This window comes from Uloborus diversus, chromosome 5 (genome assembly GCF_026930045.1).
Source record: "Uloborus diversus isolate 005 chromosome 5, Udiv.v.3.1, whole genome shotgun sequence".
Classification (NCBI taxonomy): Eukaryota; Metazoa; Arthropoda; class Arachnida; order Araneae; family Uloboridae; genus Uloborus; species Uloborus diversus.
Window position 1 is genome coordinate 165,076,393 of NC_072735.1, and position 22,896 is coordinate 165,099,288.

General features: G+C 31.9%; 1 protein-coding gene across 2 annotated transcripts in view; it reads left to right on the plus strand.

Annotated features, from left to right (window-relative positions):
* Positions 1 to 22,634, plus strand: part of LOC129221860 (RNA polymerase-associated protein LEO1-like) — a 46,344-nt gene extending 23,710 nt beyond the window's left edge. Inside the window, exons 8-20 of one of the 2 annotated variants that reach the window (XM_054856211.1) lie at positions 391 to 456; positions 657 to 713; positions 808 to 843; positions 3,085 to 3,138; positions 9,186 to 9,298; positions 10,290 to 10,408; positions 11,611 to 11,695; positions 13,245 to 13,339; positions 14,596 to 14,733; positions 14,910 to 15,045; positions 15,140 to 15,329; positions 16,148 to 16,248; positions 22,445 to 22,634. In XM_054856211.1, coding sequence (XP_054712186.1) covers positions 391 to 456; positions 657 to 713; positions 808 to 843; positions 3,085 to 3,138; positions 9,186 to 9,298; positions 10,290 to 10,408; positions 11,611 to 11,695; positions 13,245 to 13,339; positions 14,596 to 14,733; positions 14,910 to 15,045; positions 15,140 to 15,329; positions 16,148 to 16,248; positions 22,445 to 22,531 — 1,277 coding nt within the window. In that variant the 3' untranslated portion in view covers positions 22,532 to 22,634. The remainder of the gene's footprint in view (positions 1 to 390; positions 457 to 656; positions 714 to 807; positions 844 to 3,084; positions 3,139 to 9,185; positions 9,299 to 10,289; positions 10,409 to 11,610; positions 11,696 to 13,244; positions 13,340 to 14,595; positions 14,734 to 14,909; positions 15,046 to 15,139; positions 15,330 to 16,147; positions 16,249 to 22,444) is intronic. The other variant, XM_054856212.1, reaches the window with a different exon arrangement.
* The last annotated feature ends 262 nt before the right edge of the window (positions 22,635 to 22,896 follow it).

Genomic DNA, 22,896 nt, shown 5'->3' on the forward strand with positions numbered 1-22,896 from the left:
TTCTAAAATACTGTCATAGACCACTTAGACTCTTTCGTTTTTACTTAAAAACGATTTTTGACCATTATGTTTTTTTTACTTTATTCTTCCTTTCTTTCTTTCTTTCTTTTTTTTTTTAATATCTGTTTCACATTTTAAGTCAGTTTAGATCATATTTGGTGGACAATGTTTGAGCTATGTTTATTAGGCCAAATTTGTTGAGGTTTTTATAATGTGTTGAAAACTCTCCTGTGTTTGTTTTGCTGAAACACATTGGTTCAAGAAATCAAATAGTTAAAAAAATGTATTCAAGCAAAGTTTATTCAAAATTGATAAGCATTAAAAGAAAAATTATATACTAATAACAACATTTATTTAATAGATTGTTTTGTCTTCTCCTTTTTTTTACAGAATCCCAACTAAAGTCTCAAAGAAAAAGAAAACATAGCAGTGATGAGCAAAATGATTCTGATGAAGGTAACTTACTGAGTATATAAGTGTTTTTGGTGTTATTAGTTACTATTTCTCGATCACCCTCCACAGTTTTTTTTCTTTCTCTGTCCCCTGACGTTGTTGAGACAAAGATTAAAATGAAAATTAATTAAAAAAAATAATAAGCAATAAAACACATGTAAATATGCTCAGGTAGTCTCTGATTATTGAATTCTCCCTTCTAGATGACGATGTTAAAATAAAGAAAAAGAAGCGAGTTGTTGTTGATGATTCTGATCAAGGTTGGTTTTAGTTTTAATTTGTTGCTACTCTAGTACTTGATGATCTGTACTCATGTTAATGTTTATTACTTAAAATATTTTAAACTTATTACAGGTTCTGACATGGAAGCAAAAAATGCATCAGACGCAGGTAAGAAATGATACTAGAATTCAGGGTTCACACACTAGGCAAAAAACTAAAATGGGATCTCCCAAAATGTCAAGTGGGGTTTTTAAAATTGAAATGGGAATAGTTAGATTTTTTTTTTCAACATTTTAGATAAATATGTATTTGAACAAAGTGTTCATATCATGAAGCTTAACTTATAAAATCTTATTTTACAAGCACAACTTTGAAAAAGAATGTTCCATTTGTTAGCTAGAATAAATGTGCATCTTATTACAGTAAAACCTCTCCAAAGCAGACACTAATGAGACTAACATTTTTGTCCCTAACAGAGGGGTGTCCACAAGAGAGGAGTTTTACAGTTTTATTGATTTATTTTGCAGTATTCATTTTCAACTCTCAACTTAAATATTTTTATGATATGCACTTTAATGTATCTATAACTTTTTAATTCACTAGTTTAAATAACCAACATTACTTTATCCGGTTGCCTTACACCAAGTTGCGTTTCTGAACCTTACTGGACGCACTAACACCTGCAAACTTTCGGATTCATCATTGAAACAAAATTTTCCACTCTGACGTATCTTTTTTAAAATCAAACATGATGAAAGCAACTTGCTATTGTATCTATTGTAACCCCCATTCATTCAAACTTACTTTACACAACTGATCACATTCAAAACATTAACAGTTTTAAGCAGTTCTCCACTAGTTTTAGCCTTTTTCATCTTATTGCTCAAATGCATTAAATCTAGCAATCAGATGAAATTTGAGGACTTAATTTTGGCATCCATCATCAATTTCAGCTAACAAGAAGATATATATTGTTTATGTATTTGTTTGAAATTGAGTCGCATTTATCCGTAAAGAAAACAACATGCCCCTTTTCTCCAGCAAACATTTTATCCAAAATCCCATACAATGGGACATAATACTGGTTCACTATTTGTCATTTATCCAGGCTCTTTAACTTGATTATCATTCAACTGGTAAATGCTTTAGATGCAGACCTCTAAAACATTAGAGTCTGGCTGCTTCCAGGATGACAACAGGTTTCCATTTTTGTGCCATCCATTGTGCTCTGAAAAAAATTGTTAAATGCCATTAGAAAATTTCCCACCGTAACAGCTTTCTGTCCGTTAAGATAGGGTTTTATCCTGCCAAACTCTAAAACAAGTGGATTTCATGAGCTTTATAAATGTAACAATGTTTAATTAATAATTTCCAATGTTTAATTATTTTATTCCCAAAATTAATTTTTCCATTCATGAATTCAGTTGCCCTCAAGAAAAGAAAGATCCCTATAAATGGCTTCCAAAATAGTGTCCATATTTGAGGGTGTCTGTATATGCCTTCCTGCCGGGTAATTAAAAACTGTCCACATAAGAGGAGTTTTACTGCATTTTAGAGATATCAACTATTTTTTTTAAAGAAAAACTAACATTGAAATCTCAAATTTCCCCTACATAGGCAAGATTCTTTTCTAAAATCAATCATTTACTAAATAGTGTACAATAAAGTACTGTCAATTATTATTTTAAAAAGTCTCAATACCTCCAAAAGAAAAAAAAAGTTTGAAAATGGTGATTTCGCAGACAAAAGCATTTTTGTGTAGCTTCGACCCAAAATGGGTTAAAAAATGTTTTGTTTGGTGCAATTAGGACTAGAAGAATAAGTTCCAAAAGGTGTTTTAGCGGTTTAGTAAACCCAAAGGCTAAAGCTCTTCTCAATTGTCTATTCTGCATACTTTGCGACTAAACTCCCAGATTATATTATTCGTTGGTAATAAGATAGCAGTTGAAAATTAGCGCTAGTCATTCCAATTATATTGGCTACCTTCTTTTAAAAAAATATGAAAAATCCGAGGTGTGAAATATCTTTTAAACGTATGTCCGCTAATGATGATCAGCGGGAATAGCCAGCAAAGTGATTTTTATTGAGTGGGATTTTATATAAAAAAAGTTGCAGGAATTCCACAATCCCGCATCCTAGTCTGAACCCTACTAGAATCAAAGTAGTTTTTACTATATTTATCATACTCCTGGTAGATTTTAAATTGTTAAATAATTGTTTAATTGTTAAATAATTAGCCTACTTTTAAAAATCATAACTAGGTCAACAAAATAAAACTTCGCAATGATAAAAATGTGAAATCTTTCACAAAAATTCTCTTCAGCTTCTGATTTTTTTTCAATGTTATTAGTTTTTTTATTATGTTTTATATCAAGTTTTCATTTTTTTTTCTTTTTTAATTTTATTTAGAAGAAATGGATCAAGATCGTGTTAGAGATGACGATGAAGAAGGTTCTCCCAAAGGTAACTTTAAAAGTTATTAAGCGTTTAAGCAATGAATATGTACAATTCAAGGAACTGAGAACATGGATTCATATGGATATGAAGGAAATGAATTTTCAGTTTGAACTTCAAGTTGTTATAACTGTTGAAAAAAAATATATTTCCATAATCATTTACCAATTAAAACCTACATGAGACATACATTGGCAATGTAGGTTTATTAATAGGTGGAGTGAGAGTAAAATTATTGGTTGATAAGAAACCTTTTGCATGTATGATTTGTACTAAGCTAGGTAAATGATGATTGTAACAAATTCTATTACAGCAGAAAAAAATACAGCCATTAAAATAGAGAATTAGTTAATCTTATCATTTTTAGTGGTATTAATTTTATCGGAACATAAGACCATGGGAAGTGAATTTCATCATACTGTAGCTACAAATCATGGCTTCCCGAGAAGTAACATAACGAAGAAACACACGATTCATTTTCAAAATATTCATGCATATACTGTCCCACAGTGATTGTATTCTTCACTTAAAACTGACTGCAAATGTTACATTTCTTTAAGGTATGTTACACACAGGGCTGTGGAGTCGGAGTCGGACTGATTTTGGGGTAAAGGAGTCGGAGTCGTTAGACAACATGCCAACTCCGGGCTTCTTTTTTTCTTTCCTTTTCACTGACTCCCCTTGCAGTTTTTAAAAACTAACCACCAATTGGTTCGATTAGATGCATAAAAAGATACTAATGAGAAAATAACTGCCATTATGGCCATCAGCTAGCTTGAATGCTTACCGAACTTTCTGTAGCCGTCCCCTAATTTGCTTGCTTTTTAACTTAACTAGTAGCAACTGTCAGCAAACGGTTTTGTTGCCTAACATTTTCAAGTAATCACTTGCAAATAAAAATAGAAATACAGTGTTTTGTTTGATCTCAGTTATAAAATAGTAAAAGAAACGTAACAAATTAGTCTCTCAAGTCCCGTAGCTAAGGTTGAAACGTTTAAGGGTGATCGGCAAATTCAAAGAAGTTCTGGAGCGAAAGCACGAATCCAAAAGATTCAATGAAATTATCTAATGTTTCTTTCTTTATTAAGACTAATTCTATAAGCTTGGTTCTCACTAAAAAGTATGGAACAAAATAAATGTAAATGATTGCTTGATTACAACACTCAATAATTGCAGTCAATCTTAAAATCTTCATATTAAGATTAATTCTAAAGCAGCCAATAAAATTTAAATTAAAAATTTAGCGAAGAAGAAATATAAATATAGTAAAAGCTATTCGTATAAATTTGTATGCCGCTGCATTTTGTGTAAAATTAGCTCCTGACGTATATGTGCCCTATTTTCGTTAAAATTTTATTGATGAAATATAACTTAAAATATATTCGTGAAAAATTTCAGAATTAAAATATTTATATTTTTTATAAACTCTGAAATTAACTTTGGGTGTCTCTCAAGAACTTGGATTTAGAAAAAAAGCTTTTATTCTCTTAAGTTACAGCTTTCAAAAATTGAAAGCACACGATTTGGTCAATATCTATTTGTTAAACATTAAAAGGGGGCAAATGACAGATAATCCTTTTCAAATTTTTTAAAAGGGATTTTTAAGTCATCTCACTTTTTTACTCGTAACTATTGAAAAATTTGATTTTTAAATTGAATTTCTAACGTTGTATGCGTCTTGGGTTTACAATAAAAAACAAAATGCGAAATTTTCATGAAAAGGAATTAATATTTCAGTCTCTGTTTAGAGTTTTTCCCCCTTCCCCTGAAGGGAGAGAGGGAGTTGAAAAAATACAATTGAATTTTTTTTCAAAAATCCGGAGTCGGAGTCGGCCATTTTCCTTCAGACTTCGCAGCCCTGGTTACACAAGATACGTCTAATACAGAAAAATATCACTTGCACATTTTTGCCTTAAAGTTACAAACTTTTGTACCTAGTAAATGAAAACAATAGCTGTCCCTCATCTGTATTTTAAAGTTCAGACATATTTTCTCACTTCTTTTATTATGAATGGATAATTATTAGGACATTTAAACGTAATTACTCTTATTTTACTCTGGACTATTGACTGCTGTAATCAAATAACCATATTAGAGTTGTTTATTTATTTTTATCATTCTTAATTGAGACAGTGAGAAGCAAAGGGATGTAAGTGGCAAAATTAAAAATTTGGAGATAACCAGAGAGGTAGGTGAATCTCTCCTCTGTCTTGGGGTAAGAGATAGTACTAGTAGCCCTGGTAGGTTCTGTTGTATAGCCTGATTTAGAAAAAAATTTCAATAAAAGTCGATTTAAGACCTTATCTTTAAACAAGTTTTGCTCAAAACTTGAACATGTCCACTTTCATCCCTTTGCTGCCTCAATTGTCAACTAGAAAAAATAGAGATATCTTAAATTTGTATTTAAGTATAAACAACATTCAGAAAACTACTAGTTGTATTCCTTTTAATAATATAACTGAATTTTATTACATAAGTTTTTGTTGTATATCTTCTGTTTCATTATAAAATAATTCAATTTATTTAATTAATTGAAGCAAAATATGGGACATATTTTGTAAATGTATCAACAAATTTCAAGTTCTCTTTCAAACCAACCTAATTTTACATTAGAGAAATTTTTCGCTTTAGTTTTCTCGCTTTATTAAACACTATGACTAAGATTGAAATGCAAAAGTAATGAATGGTGCAATCGGACTCAAAATTATAATTTTACAACCTACTTATGATGCTTTTGGCAACAGCAACATGTTTCTTTTAACAGCTGAATTATGTGATATGTACACAGCTCAGTGGTTGGAAAAACTACATTTTTTTTGTAGCGAACTACAACTACAACTACTTTATGAAAAATGTAGTTAACTACAACTACAACTACTTTTTTCAAAATGTAGCAACTACAAACTACTTTTGAAATGTAGTCGCTACTTCACTACTTTAAAAAAAAATAAATACATACATACACATACACACCGTTTGAGGATTGAACAAAAAGAATTCAAAACGTGGTTTAGACTAATAAATTAATTGGCTCATTTGAACATGGAATTTTACCAAGAATTATTTATTCTTTCCTTCCTTCAATTAGCCAATTTGTCATTCGAAGCATTTTTTTTTACGATTTTTACGAATACAGCGAAACTTGTGAAAGTTGGCCACTCGCGGTGCACTGCTTTAGTGGTCAACTTAAACAGGTGGTCAACTTAGAGAGGTTGATTTATGTGATAAGGGCTAATTCCGTTCCTGAAAAAAGCGGTCAACTTGGACAGGTGGTAAACTTACAAAGGTGGTCAACTTCACAGGCTTTGCTGTGTTCGCTTTAGGAAAGGATTAAAAGTTGAAAGATTTCAATCTTCAAATTTTTAATCCATTCCTAACAGTGAATATTTAATTCAAGAAGTGCAACTTCGCTACTTGAAAATGCAAAAAGATGCAGTTATAATTTAATTTAAATTTTACACAGACAGACATATTCATAAAATTGATTTTAAATGATGAAAAATATTTTTAAACAAAATTTAATTATCAATATAGGAGTTAATTTTGTAGGGAAGTTATATTTTTTTGTAGGAACTAATTAATTGGATTTGAGCATCAAGTTAGTGGTCCGGACTTTGACACTATCTCCCTCCTTATGCCACTGATAAAATGAAATAAAAGCATTTTTAAATTTTACCGAAGCCTCAAAAACTAAAATATTTAATAATTGACTTTTATTAGGTTAATGTATCAACACAATCAGTAAAAAAAAAAAAAAAGAGAAAAAAAAATATCGAAAACGGTACTAGTATTTATAATCGAATATTAATAAATATCCAAAATATGAAATGAAAGTTTACTTCTCTTCAATGTACAATTTTAAAGTACAATGAACTAGCGTGGCAACGTGATTCGATTTATGCGGAGTTTTTCTCGAGTAACGAATTTCGGAACTAACGCGAATTTCCTCAACCGCAACACACTTAATATTAGTTTCGTGAATAAACTTTCCCTTTAGCAATCACTGAAAGCGGAAGTTCCTCACACCGTACGAGTCAAAACATCGCTTTGTCAGTGTACAAGTCGCTCCGCTTTTTTTTCATTCTGAATTTGAAGTTGATGATACATAATTTCCTATAAGTTTATCTAAAGTTCAAAAATTGAAGGAAAAATAGAAAGTTTCTGACAACTAAAGAAATGTAAAGATTTTTGATATGCTTGAACAACTAAACAGTGTGTAGAATATAATTACTGTATCCACTGTACAGTACTATTGTAATGTTGCATTTTATTATAGCTACATACTATACGTACCGTACTGTTTCACTTCATGCTATTCTCCTCCATTGAGTTTGTGCATCCTAATAGTGCTTTTATGCAATAACGCAGGTTATTATTTTTTTAATACAGTAAGATTTTAGTTCTCTATATTTAAATTCGGTAATATGAAGTTAAGAAATGGGTTAAAACAGTTTGAGACATGTTTTTCAATGTCAAAAATTACAGGTATGTTCATGAAAAATTGTATGGATACCTTTTTGACCCCCCCCCCCCCCACCCCTCTGTCAGAAAACGCAAACCTGGTACCAAATTGGCGGTTATCGCTTTTTCTTTTCTTTCTAAGCCATGCTCTATTCAAGGCGAATATTTGGGAAATTCGAAAATTTCGATGCCAAACAAACTAACAGCGTCAATAGATAGAACGAATGGTACCAAAATAATGTGTCTGAGGTCAGCTCAAAATTTTCAGTCTTACAAATTTGATTGGTGCAAGTTATACTTGCGTAAAACTTGCACCTGTCAGATTCGCTTGAAACCTCTTCTTTTTCTTCCTTTTTCTTTTTTTTTGAAAATTTATTTAAAAGTAGTTTCTAGAAATCGCTACAAACTACTTTTTTTTTGTATCGAACTACTCGCTACTCTACTTTTTTAAGAAAGTAGTGCGCTACACTACAAACTACTAAAAAATGTAGCTACTACAGTAGCGTCGCTACTTGTAGCGCGCTACTTCCAACCACTGACACAGCTTCATGGTTTTCGGTCTGAATATTCAGTACATTAGCCCTCTTGTTATGTAGCTTTTGTTGAGAATTAAAAAAAAACGTTAGATATATCCAAAACCATGATGTAACTCTGGTCCTTAAGTAAGTTACAATTTAACAAACGTACAAGTAACTGGTATGTGTACCTATACCATGTCTATTTTATCCATGTACCACACCTTTATCAAGAGGCCCCTGTATCAGACAGTGCTATGGCCCCTTTAATTTTTGTGAATATGTATATAAAAATAAGTTATATATTTATATGTTTGTTTCATCTTGAACCCCATCTTAACCTGGGTCCTATTGCTTTAGTGCCCTAATCACTCCCATATGTGGGCCATGATTTTATTTCTACATTAGTATTACTTTTTAAATGCAGCCAACGGAAATTAGCCTACCATTTGCCTTTTTTATATTGGAAAAAAAATTTTTTTTTCATTTTTTATTGTGAAATAAGAATCCAAACAGTTGTAACTTAAACTGTGGGGAGTTCAGATGAATAAGTAAAAATCATCTCTACTTCTATTCATTGGTTAAAAACAGAAAATAACTTTTCTCCCAAAGTACAATGTTTTTGTTACTTCAGTGGTCTTAAGTTTAAATCGTAGTTTACTTACCTTAAATTTTTTGAGAGACGGAGGAAAAGCTTTATATATTCAAATGAGCCATATAACAAGACATAGTGAGGGATTGCTGTACATGACTATGGAGCTATTGTGTTTGCTTTGTAATAATATGATATGAATGATAGTTAAAATGCTTTTAATCATTTTATAAAGGAAAGCATAACTTGTTGCTTACTGTTTGTTGATTTATTATTTGCTTAATCAATGAAAATGCATCAAGTTTTTACAGATTCCAGTTACATTTTTTACTTGCACAGAATTTTTATCTTCTGGTTCAGGTGTCAGGTATCAATTGCAGTTTCGTAGGCTTGTTGTCATCAATATATCATTTTGTATGTTTAAATGCAATATTTGAATTTGTATATAAAGCATAGTTTGAGTGCTAATAATCTGTGAAAATGTTTAGCTACTGCAACTGACTTGTTTGGAGAAGATCTGGATATTAGCTCAGATGAGGAAGCTAAAGCAGAGAGAATGACTAATGGGGATATGGGAGATGCCTCTCCATCCGAAAAACCGGTATGTTGTGTTTTCTGTGTGTTTCTTTTACTGAGACAGGCAGAAATAATAGCTCTGTAAGATACTGGAAATGAAAAAATATTTGAAGTTTTAGGTATTTTTTTATAAAATTTTAAATATATATTTTCATTTTCTACTATTGCAAGGTTTTAGAAGAGAAGTATGTTTCAAACACTTGAAATTAAGGATTTTTTTTCTGGTTTAGCTTTTAATTTTGTTATTATTAATTTATAGGTTTCATGAATCTGCTTTCATTTAAAAATTGAAATTTGAGTTGTTTATCGCAAAATGATGTATGGAGCAGCCATGTCACACCAAAATTTTCTTAAAAATCCAAAACTGAAAAATAATTTGAAGCCCTGTGGCCGAGTGGTAGCGCTTCGCTCTCCCACGCCACAGGCCGGGGTTCTATTCCCGGGTCGGGCATGGTTGACTCTGCCATTCATCCCTTCAGTGGATCGATAAAATGAGTACCAAGCATACTTCGGAAGCAAACACTGGGGGTTCCGCGTTAGGCTGACCACCTAACCGGAACATCTACTGTGCAACCAGAGCCCTTGGTCAAGAAAACTGAGTTTGGCACAGTAGGCCTGGCCCTCACAGGCTGTCATGCCACAGGGTTTTGTTTTGAAAAACAATTTGTCATGCGAAGTGCCCACAACTTTTTCTGGCTTCTAAGATTCTACAATTTTTGTGAATGACAATGAACTTCCCATTTTGCAACTTTGAAAATGATGCGTTTTCTTGTTAACATAAAAGGGAAGTCTTGTAAGTGAATCATTTTTTATTGAAGACTTTTTCTTAAAATGTAGATTCAATTTGGTACATCTAAAAATGCATTAACTTAGGTCATGAAGTTGAAAGTGTTGTTTTTTCCATACTATATTTTTAATTATTGCATCCAAATTATGAATGCAATTTGTCATTTGAAGTGTTTAAGACAATTTTTTTCTTTTTATTTATTATTAACTTTTTTCATTTTTATTAAAAGGAACAAGAAGAGCCTCCTCCAGAAACAAGAATAGAATTAGAAATACCAAGAATATGCACTAATCTTGGAAAAGAAGTGCATTTCATAAAATTGCCTAACTTTCTCAGTGTTGAAACCAGGTATAATTTTAATCTTTTTTTTTTTAATTTTATTTTTTCTTTTAAAATATTTTTTTATTCTCTGCACTTCTCAAGTGTTCCAGTTTTTCTTTATACTAGTTTTCAAAATTCACATCAATATTGTAATTATACAATGAACTTTCAAATTTATATCTGCAGTTGACCCATCTTGTTGTCCTGGAAATTAATTAGCTATAATTTAATGTTTGTTAATCATTAAACTAATCTTGTTATCTGAAACAAATTTGCCTTAATTAAAATGCCGAAATTATTATAAAATATAAATGATATGAAAAGGCCTAAATCAATGACAATTGGCCACTAGTCCTGCAGACTAACAAACGGTGTAGTAAATTTACCATGACTGAAATTTTCGAATAGCACAGTTGCAACATATTAAAAAATAAAAGTATATACTGTCAGACCTGCTTAATCGGGTAACGGATAAACAAATGTAACGAATAAACGATTACATGAATAAATTCTCCCGTAACCGAATATTTCCTCATAGCTGCAATTTTAAGGGCCCCCCGATAATCAAATAATAGTAATAAGCTTTTGCTAATATTTTTGCTGAGAAAACTTTTGAATAAATTAGAAATAAATTAAGGAAATATATTGACAAAATTTTTCGCAAACAACGGGCAAGAAAAACAACATTCATACTCCATCAAAACATTTCCACTATTCTATAAAATTTTCTGTCTTTGCCGTTACAAAAAAAAAAAAAAATGGCGCAGCCGATAGCAAAACTAAATAACCAAGAAATATACACATTTAGAAGATAATAAATTGATAAATATTAGATGTAAAAGATGGTAGACGAGGAAGGGGAAAAGGGAGTCGGAAAAGTGTTCCGAAAGTGTCCCCTTGAGGAAGCAGTCCAGTATTATGGAATTTTTCAAAAATAATGTACTGAAAAAGGTGACATAATTAATTATTAATTATTAAACTATTCTGTTGTTTATTTAGCTTATTTCAAAAACATTTTACCAATAACATTAATTATTTTCTTTACATAGCAATAGATTTATTATTACTACGTTTTGAGACAGATGTTGTCGGTTTTTTGCAAGAATTTCCCCCTGAGTATTAAAATTTTCCAGTAAAATTCACACTAAATGCATTTAAAACAGCTTATACTTTGAATACTTTCATATGTGTGTAGCTGAAGAGATAAAGTGGTTAACTCATCTTTGTAGGCCTTATGATCCTCAGTGGTATGAAGACGAAATTGATGAAGATGAGGTTCTTGATGAAGAAGGTAGAGCCAGATTGAAATTAAAGGTAATTTTCTAAATCTGCTGTCAGCAAAAAAATGCTTTTGAAGAAGTATTTTAAAACCCGTGGTGTGTTAGGCCTCAGGTTATTTTTTATTATGGGACCAATTCCTGCTTTTCAATTGAAATGTTTGCTTTAAAAAATTGCTTTTGAAGAAGTATTTCAAAACCTGTGGTGTGTTAGTCCTCAGGTTATTTTTTTATTATTATTATTAAAAGCAGGGACCAATTCCTGCTTTTAAACTGAAATGTTTGCTTTAAAAATCTTGTCTAAAAAAAATGTTGGTCCAAAAATGATCTTGCTTTAAATATGTTGGGGGAATGAATGAGATATTTTTGAAGGCTAAGTGTTAGTGCCTCTATTGTTCAAGGACTTACTCATATTAGTACTCAGCAGAGGATCCCCGAACAAAAATTTTTGTTCAAAAATTCGATCAATGGTCAATTCCAAATTTTACCGAATGATAAATTAGGAGCGTGCACAAATGAGGCAGGGAGAAGCTAAGGGATGTAAGTGGCAAAATTAAAAATTTGGAGATAACCAGTACAAATGGTAGGGGAACCTCTCTTCTGTCTTGGGGCAAGAGATAGTACTAGTAGCCCTGGTAGGTGCTGCTGTATAGTATGATTTAGAAAAAAAAATCATGAAAGCCTACCTAGCATCTTATCTTTAAAGTCGTTTTATTCAAAACTTGAAAATGTCCACTTACTTCCCTTTGCTTCTCACTGCAATGAATGTACATACATAACGTCTAATGGGAAGGATCCTTAGGCATCATTGAAAAATAATTTTAAAAAGTTTAAAGGAAGAAAAAATAATCTCAATGTTGCAATCTTGTCTCTAAATGGAAATTGTGCTTGGCAAAATTTGCTGAATGAGGCATTTTTGGAAGGCTACAGTGAACTCTAATTAGCTGTCCCTGGTCCTCAGAAAATGGAACTAACACTCTGAAGCCCTGAAGCAACTGGAGTGCTTGAATCATTAACGAAGTATAATATATCATGAGAGTGGCACAAACTAAAAAAGTTTATAAATACTTGTCGTGTCACTAGACTTGAATAATTATATTATATTCTCTGTAAGTTTGATTTATTAAAATTAAGTGATTATGATGTGAATGTTCACAAGTGTTCTTTCATTTTGTGCCATTCAATGTGAAACACCCTGTATATTAAAATACTAGATTTCACAGTATCGTCACCTCAGCAACAGTAAGACATCAAATCCCAGGAATAACACTGAGATATCCTACTGTTGCTTTGAGGCGACGATATGACGGAAAACCAAGTGGTTTCAATGGCTGAACCTCCAAACTGCGTAATAGATCTCCCAATTTCCAACAAATGAAATGAATTAATTGAACTTATTAAATAGAAAAAGCAAGTAAAAGTTTTTTTTTTTTTTTAAATTTGTTTCCATTTTGAGGTTTAGTCAAAGAATTACCTACTTTATGGTGATATATTTTACTGCAGTGCATGACTCTGAATTTAATGATCAATAAACATAACGACGGTTGAGTATTGAAAACTTAACATGTTACATATTTTTATCCTAGGTTGAAAATACAATTCGGTGGCGCAAAGTGTTTGATGATGATGGACACGAAAAAAAGGAAAGTAATGCTAGAGTTATTAAATGGTCGGATGGCAGGTTGGTATAGTTTTTATTAATATTTTCTCTTGTTGATTAGATAACATAATAAATTCTTCATTAAGCTTTAATAATGATGTTGCAAGATTTTGGGAATTAAAAATCCATAGTTGAAAAAGTGTTATTTGAAAAAAAAGGGGGAAGAAAGGAAATTAAATGTAAATATATATAATTAAGAATTCTCAAGTGAGAATGCACTAGGAGGAAAAAATTTGGGACTTTCCACAAAAGGCGAACTTGACCTGAGTGATGAGAACTTTTTTTTTGACTACATTAGGTACGTAAAGAAGTTAGTATATATTTTCACTATTATATAATTTTGTATCTGTTTTGTATATTGTAATGTAAAAAAAAAATCTGTTAGAATATGCCTATTGAATTACAGAAAAAATCTTGCCAAATAAAAATTTTTTAGTGGAACAGCAATCACTATATCAATAGTAGCAGATTAAAAAACAGTACAAATGGCACTAACTTGGGATAATTGGTTTTCTCAAGCGGTAAGTTACAGAATGTCTTCATACAGTTTGGTCTACGCTTCTCATTTCTTCTTCCTCCTCCCTAGTGAATGTGATCCTCATTGTTTACTCTGGCAACACTTAGAGAACTTTCAGACACAACTCACTGCCTCAGTCTGCTGTCAACAATCATCAACGAGAGTAGCCGGTTGCGATTTTGAACTGCCTTTTTAATGGTTATGGAAATCCTCCTTTAACAGTGACAATTGAGATGAAGGAATGAAAATGCACAGCATGAAAATTAGCTGTAAAATGTTCCCATAAACATAGTGCATACATTTTTAAAAAACCTTGAACGCTGCTTGAAATAAGGTTCATTTTCAAGTGCTCAAAACATTGAACAAAGTTGAAATGTATCTTGAGTCTTTGATGTAAGTTTATTGTAGTGCATATAAATTCATAAAAACGATCCTATAATGCAGATTTAAAGTACGAATTGGATTTATTTATTGAAGCCTAGAATTATTTATTTATGGAGTTTCCTAAAGTGAAAAGGAAGAACAGGGATTTTTTTTTAAATTCAGGTGTGACAACTTTCTTTATGCAAGTAAAACTTTTTTTTATTGCATAGTGTATGTATTTTTAATGCTTCTATGACTTTTTAATTTAATAATCCGGGCTCTAGTGATTATTAAATTAAAATATTATTAGACTTATCAGGCTAAAGAATTTTTCTTAAGTTATATATTTTTTTAATCCTATGCTTTTCTGCATTCATCTTTCTATTTTTGTTTTCAGCTTGTCATTACATTTAGGCTCTGAAATATTCGATGTTTACCGACAAACATTAATGCCGGGTGATCATAATCATATCTTCATACGTCAAGGAACAGGTTTGCAAGGTCAAGCTGTTTTCCGTACAAAACTCACTTTTAGGTAAGTTGATATTTTTATAGTTGTAAAAAGTTTTGTCTATATAAAAAAAAGAGCATAATATTCTTTATTTCTAAGTTAAGTATTTTAACTGCTGTTTTAAAGCATTTTTGTCAAAAGTTTCTATTATATGTTTTTTACTCCATTTAAATGGTTTTTTCCCTTTTTTTCTTTATCAGGCCTCATTCAACAGACAGTTTCACTCATAGAAAGATGACGTTGTCTCTGGCAGACAGAAATCAAAAGACACAGAAAATTAGGGTGTTGCCTAATGTTGGTAAAGATCCTGAAGCTCACAGATGGGAAATGATTAAGGTACCGTAGATTACCCTGTAACTTAAACCTTAAATGGATTTGCTTAAAATATTAGATCGTACAGCATTTTTAAAAAGTGTCTTTCATTTTACAGCAAGAGGAAGATCGCTTAAGAGCATCCATTCGAAGGGAAAGTAAACAGAGGAGAGTTAAAGAAAAATCTCATTCCAGAGGACTCAGTAGTTCATACTTAGAAGGTGACAGATATGAAGATGATGATGATGGCGCAATTTCTTTGTCAGCTATCAAGAATAAGTATAAGAAAAATGCTGCTGCTGCCAAAGGTAAATTTGTATTACAAATTCTTTTAATATAATGGCAATGTTATTTAATATATGGCATTTCTAACAACTCAACGTGGCAGTATCATAAATGCTGTGATAAGGATATGCGTAGCCTCTACAATGCTGCCAGATTAGGTATGCCCCAACTATAGCTAAATTCCCAGGTCGACTAGCTTCAAGTAAATGCTTTTTGAAATCCATTCTTCGGCGGTTTCCGAATAGAGAAGGATTTTTAATGATACTCTGTTATAACTGAAAAGCAGGCTGGTCATTTTTCTTTCTTTCTTTTGGGGAGGGGGGGGGGTCTGTGGTATATACTTGTGTGTGATTGAAAAGTTCTAGATTCCAAACTTGGGCAGTTCCAATGCAATAAAATATGTCAGCTTTGCTGTTGTTTTATTTTGAGTTACTTTTAAAGTTTTCTTTTATATATTTTATTTCTAAATAAAATTATTTTCGAAATGTTATGCATTAAAATACCCAAATGGATATTATTAAATATCATTCAGGCAAAATTAAGAAGTAAAACAAAGAATATATTTGAACATATGACGTTTTCCATAAAATTCAAAACATGATTACCATTTGCTTCTAATATTTCTTGAATCTTGAGATAAATTGCAGCAATGAAAAACAAAACATCAGCATTTAGAGCTGTATCAATGTATTGTTTGGGGGAAATTTTCTACTAATACTTTTGATGTTGAGTGGGGAAGAAAATCATTTTTTATGATTTTTATTGGTTATTGATTGATTCAAATGAATGTAACCATAGTCGGAGCCTTAACAAGATATGACTAAATTAAAGCCTTTTTCAGAGCGTCAATCCATATATTCTTCTGATGAACCATCGGATGATGAAGCTAAAGACAAAAGAGCCGACCAAGCCAAAGAGGATGATGATGACGACAGTGACTTGGTTTGTATTTTTAAACTAATGTTTTAATTTTATTAATGAAATTTGGCAAAAAAAAAATATCCATTTAATTATCCTATAACTATTTTTTTTTCTTTCCAATGGGGCTGTATAAGAGACCCACCTCGAGGCGTCTGGGCCATTACCAGACCTAGTTCTCTCCCCAACAATGCATCAGTCTTTCGTGTGTCACCATTAAGGCACTGATGCATGACTCAGCAGTGTTTTTGACCACACCACCAGAGTTTCCACCAGATGGAGGCACCTGAGCTGTCATTTGATGCAAAATTGCACTAGGAATTTAATTTAGCCGAGGGATATTCTAAGCCAAACGAATACCCAAGGGATCTTTTGCATGCCGCATAATCATATGACATGGGCGTTGAAGATTTCCTGCATCTCGAAAATCCACCGACTGGCCTCCCAGGACAGAACCTGGGTCCCCAGGCATAGAAGGCCAGCGCCCAACCATCACGCCACCAGCCGACTCCTATAACCATTTAATATCAAATTTTTGTAGTAGCATATTATAAATAAGTAACAGCACTCCAATTTTTGCTTAGCATATATTTTACATTACAGTATGAACATTTGAAATTTCGTAGTTAACATAGCAAATGGTGCACTTGTGTATATTCTAAATTTTTTAACTTACTTTGATATGTTTATTCAGAAAGCAACAGTGTCACAATTTTGTTATTCACATTTTAAATGTTAATAACAAAACAATAACACAGGGTTATTGAAGAATTCCTTTACATTTTTAAACTATAATGTTTGCAATTAGTGTAAATATCCTGAATAACTTTTTTTTGAAAATAAAATCATTCAGACGTCCAACTTCATATCCTACGCATTTTTCAAGACTTTCTTAAGAAAATCCTTAGTGTTTTCGAGTGATATTGTTACAATTTCCCGGCAGATTGCAACTTGTAGTTCTTGTAATAGTCGGAAAGCTGGCGACACATTTTCGAAAGGTATTTTAGACACTTGAAACTGAAAAAATTGATATGATATTCAATTCCAAGGTGCTGAAAGGATGAATTTTTTTATCCGACTTTTTGCAATTATAACTAGCTGCGCAGTAGCAAAAGAACTGCAAACTGCGAGGCAGACTCTCAATTCTGAATTTTGAAAAGTTTAGAGAGCCCTAGTGCTCTTTTTTCTTAATCTGCAATTGTTTTCTAAATTGACAAGTTATTGAGAAAACTAGAAAAAATTTACTAAACTCAAATGCACTGCTTATAACAGAAATTTACTTTTTCTTTCTTGATTTTCTCATAACCACGTTTTCAATTTTTTATTTACGCCAACAGCTCAAGCGGAAAAAGTATCAACTTTAAAGATTTGAAACTTTGCAAACATGGTAATGGAACAAATTACTGTGATATAAACCTCGAAAAGTTAATGTACATGCAATATGTGTTTTTGAAATAATGATCAATTAAACTTAGGGGGCAGAAAGCACATGTTTTGGGGGAAATTTTTAAACATTTACCCATAAAACCTGTTATTAGTTAATTATTTTCAAATTGGAGGGTCACATCATTCTTTGCTATCTCACAAAGAGACCCAAAAAGTTTTAAAATTATAAGAAAAATGAATGCACTGGAAGTGTTAAGGAAATGGTAATTTGTTAAAAATATGGCATTTAAAAGAAAAAAAACATCGAAATTTTTTTTCTGGCAAATAAGCAGTCAAGAGGTGTTATTTATGTCATGTTCAATAATCAAATAAAGTTTCAGAAAGATGCAATGAATATTGAAGAAAAAAATGTTTAGGTTGTTTACCTACCTTTAACTTTCCCAGGGGCTCTCACCTATGAGGGGGTCATGGTGGTTATTTTTTTCATTGGGGGGGGGGGATCTTTGCAATATTCAGGGGGCAGGCCTTTGCCCTTGGGGGGAGGCACCCCTGCCTTTCCAAAATATGTAACCAGCTTGGACTTTTACATTCTAGCCTTATGTTGGTAAAACTACAAATATCCCAAGAGAAAGAAAAAAGAAACAACATTGGAGAAACATGATCGCAGGCTTTGAACAGGGTTCATACCCTATTTGGATGAAAAAATTCCATGACTTTTCCTAGACTTTTTCATGACTTCATAAAAAATTTCATGACCTTGTTACATGAAGAGAATATTACTATTAGTACTTTTACGTGAATGCCACTACCTCATTGAAGCACTTACTTGTGATTGAAAAAATATCAGTGTACACATAAAAAACTAAACTATTCTTACTTGTCTTCATCATACTTTAAGTAAAGTAAACATACAGTGAATATAACGGTGCTTAAATGTCTAATATTTTTTTTATAAACGGGTAGAATGATAATGAATGGGACAAAGGTTGAATGAGTCATTACCAAGTTTCAATAAATTTGCTCAAACGTTGCCTTTTAGCAGCAGCAGTGCATTTAAGCATACAAATAACTTGACAGTACTTTGTTTCATTAAAGCAAAGCCACATTCTTTAGTAAATTCATGTTTTTAAACCAAATATTTATATTTAAAAAAAGAAAGAAACATATTCAGTAGCGAATAAATCTTCTGATTCAAATGTCTTTGTTTACTTATTTGCACATTTTCAAAGGCGTATAAATTAATAGGTTCAGAAATTCTGCAACATAGTGTTTGATTCCTGACATTGAATGTAGCAGTGTGTCGCATGGATTAGTCTTGCGGGCCATATGTTGGGAACTACTGTTTTAGAGTAGTAGGATTCCCCTATTTCTGTATTCTATCACCAAACTAAAGATCTTCATTTTCTAAAACTTTTAACAAATTTATATAAACCCTGATAAATTTAATAATAAAATTTTACGAGTGACGTAAACAAACTTGAATTCAAGTGAATTGCATTTTTTAAGTGGGCGTGGCAAAATCAAGAATGTGCTAGTTCGCTACTACAGAATATAAAATATAAAAAGTGTTAAAAATAATGGTAAATGCAAAATGAGTGATGTCTAAGCAGTAACGTCACATTGCAAAAAAAGACGAGCGGCTTACAGAAGTGGATGTAATGAGATTTCAAAATTCAGATTTGTTTTTGGGATCGTTCAATTTTTCAGTTTTAATATGCGATACTGCTAAATCACTCAATATTTCTAATGTTCTTTTAGTTACTGTTACTTTCTCTTTGCCCAGGACATTTTTTCATGACTTTAAATAACTTTCCATGACTTTGAATGAAAATTTCAATTTTCCATGACTTTTCCAGGTCTGAAATTTGCATATTTTTTTGCATGACTTTCCAGGATTTCCATGACCCGTACGAACCCTGTTTGAATGTCATCTTGCAATCAGGTGCCCAGGAAACATTTTTTGGGGGGAGGCTCCATGACGCTCTTATTTTGTGTGCTGTCACACCATGCTAGTGAACCCTCTAGGTTTTCATACCTGTTATAACGGACCGTTTTACCTCCGAGTATACTAAAGATTGGTTGTGAAAAGGTTGTTCAAGGGCCGCAGAAGACCGACTGGTTTTGGCCCAGTACGAAGTTTTGTCTGTTTTGCAGCTCGAGAAATGGAAATGAACTTTGGCACTTGACATTAAAGTAGTTATGTGGTTGTGGAATAGGCATGCAGTAATGAAAATTTAATGCCATTGCGGCAAACAAAATGGTAGATCACACTCTACTCAAGGTCACAAAAATAATAATAGCCACACTATTAGTACCAAAGAAACTGTGGTGGCAAATGTGAAAATTTTTTCTGCTGCACCTTGTGCAATGTTATGTTTACCAGCAGAGGCATGCGCTCTTGTCAAGAGCACCAGAATGTTTTGTAGTAATGAGCAGGTGGCTGAAACGAACCGACTGGAAAGGAAGCTTCTCCTGGCTTAATCGTCTTGAACTTCGTTTTAAGTTCTTCGATTTAATTTGGAAAACTTTCCGACGGAGAGCTCTGAATCTCCTCATTACATCACCAAAGATTGTTCAAAGTCACATTATTAGAGCTACAATTTCTGAGGGTGAGTTCCTAAATTCTGCGCTTCTCAACCTAATTGGAAATAACAAACTGCATTTTTAAAAGTTTCAAGTTCGAAAAATGGACAGGGAAGGGTCCCTGAACCTTTTCTCTCTAACACTATCAAAAATAGTTTGAAATGCATTTTTAAGACTGCAATTTCTAAAAATTCGCGGGGGAGAAACTCTCCTTTGTGAATGAATATTATGCTTACGATTAGGTTCATATTTTTATCGAAAGACTAGTTTTGGCTCCCTGACTCCATTTTAAACCGAAGCTAAATCTTCTCTCAATATTATATTTGAAATACTTTTGAAAAAATTCAGATGCCGCACCAATTTAATACTCACCTGATTTTTTGACCTCGCCATAGCCCTGCCCCCCTTTTCTGGTGGTTATCTAAACCTCCTTGCTCGTTCCTAAAGTGGTACCCCTATTATTGAAGCTCTGTGCACGCCCCTATGTACCAGCTCAAGTAAAAAAATATACTGCTATCTTTCTAGTTTTGCGTTCCATATAAAAATCAAATAATCATTATAAAGTTTTTTGCTCTACCCTCGACTTTCTTCCATTGAATAATGTATTGAATTGAATTAATGTATTGTGTCTTTGAATGTATATGTTTAATAATGGGAGCAATTGAAAAATTGTTGTGTATCATATCAGATTTTTCGGAGAAAAAGTATTAAATTTGTTTACATGTAACTTCTTACAAAAATTTTGTATAATTTATTGGAATGCAAAAAATGTTTTAAAAAATTTAGTTTTATAAATGTGTCTTTCGTAGCAAACTCGAATTATTTCATTTGTATTACTACTCATCGTAGCATAAATTGCTTTTTAATTATAATAGTAGCTAAGTTAGTTATGTTTCAAAAAATTCAAATTAAAGTGAAATATAAGTTCAAAGCACAGATCAAATAGGTGCAATTTATTACGAAACACTAATTTAGATATTCTTGTGTAAAATTAATGTTTTGTCTCGAGAAATTGCATCTCAGAGTCACGGAAAGTTATTGGCAGGAGTTATGGATTTCAAAACTCGAAATGTAGTAGATACTCTGTAAATATTAATGGGAAACCTTATTGTAAATCTAGTTGAATTAATGCCAGCAATATTTCTGCTGGGTCAACTCCAGCATTAAAAAAACAAAACAGTTTGAAAACAATCTTTTCAAAAAGTCTTTGCACCTATTTTTTTTAAAGCCAGCTATCAGTCATTTAAGATGACGGTCGTTCTTCAGACGTCCACAGCTTATGAGCAGGGAAATGTAATTCGTTTTCTATGGAGCAAGGGACAAACGCAAATAGCAATTGGCAGGGAAATGCTCCCCAAACACGGGGAAAAGTGTCTCTCTTAGAGACTCCCTTGAAGAGACACAAGGGGCGTTTCTCTCTTTTGCTCCGCAGGAAACGAATAACACTTTGCTGCTCATAAGCTGTGGACGTCTGAAGAACCACCCTCATCTTAAATGATTGATAGCAGCTTTGCTCTTCTGAGCAAAAAGCAGATTCGGCTGGTACGGTTAAAGGAACTGTCACTGCTGGGAATGTATATATTCGTTTTGTATTCCCAGCCATATTTTGGCTTAAAAAAAATAGGCGCAAAGACTTTGATTTGCCCTCGCATTAAAAAAAAATCCTTAATGGTTGGAAAGGATGAAGTTTTTTAAAGTGAATGACATGAAAGAGTGAAAGTAGTACTTAACATTTTTTTTTGAAAAAGCGAGGCATTTCAAAATTGCTACAGGATAGTGCATGTGCTTGGTTAAAAAAAGCATAGTCATTTATTTGGTCTGTGTTCATATCTGATAGCATTCGCTTTTAGTGTAGAATTAAAATATCGAGTATCCATTGCATAGATCAAGCCATTCACAAAAACAATCTATTCTCTGATTTAAATTGCAAATAAGTATCTTATGAAATAATTCAAACAAATGGTTCAGATACAAAATATTAATTTTTTATTAAATTTAATTATGGTCTTACATTTTTTATTCAAAGTTAATATTTATAAATTACTGTTGCATAAAACTTTTATGTCCAAAATGGATTTCTGAAAGTGAAAAAAATGTTTGCATTTATGGTTTTAGTGGTCTAATTTTTAGAGACTGTAATGAATTATTTTTGAATGAATGTTCACAATGCTTCACTATTAATTACTAAATATTTCATTTTTAGATTTCTTATATTTAGTTTTTGCTTATTTTTTCTTTTTTTGCATTTAAGGATTATTTTGATCGCAAGAAAGCAGCAGCAGATGGGAAGAAGAAAACAGTCACAATTGAAGAAAGTGATGATGATGATGATGAATAGTACTGATACATTCATCAAAATATTGTAAATATTCATTTGTTTCGCAAAATCTAGAAAATCTTTTAACTTGTATATTTATCATTAAAAAGTTTTTTTTTGGAACTCGATTATCTTTCAATAGCTTACTTCAGTGGCTTACTTTATACATGCTACTACACAAATTACTGTATTATAATGATGAATAATGCTTTTTCAAACAATATTAGAGTCAACCCATGCAATGAACTGGTGTATCTTTATTTAGGAGAAAGTCAGAATTGCTCTAGTCACTGTATTTTTGAAAAATTAAATAGGTATATTCTCGTACAGTAAAAACTCAACACAATGGGACACTCATTCAATTATCTTTATAGGCAAACATAGCG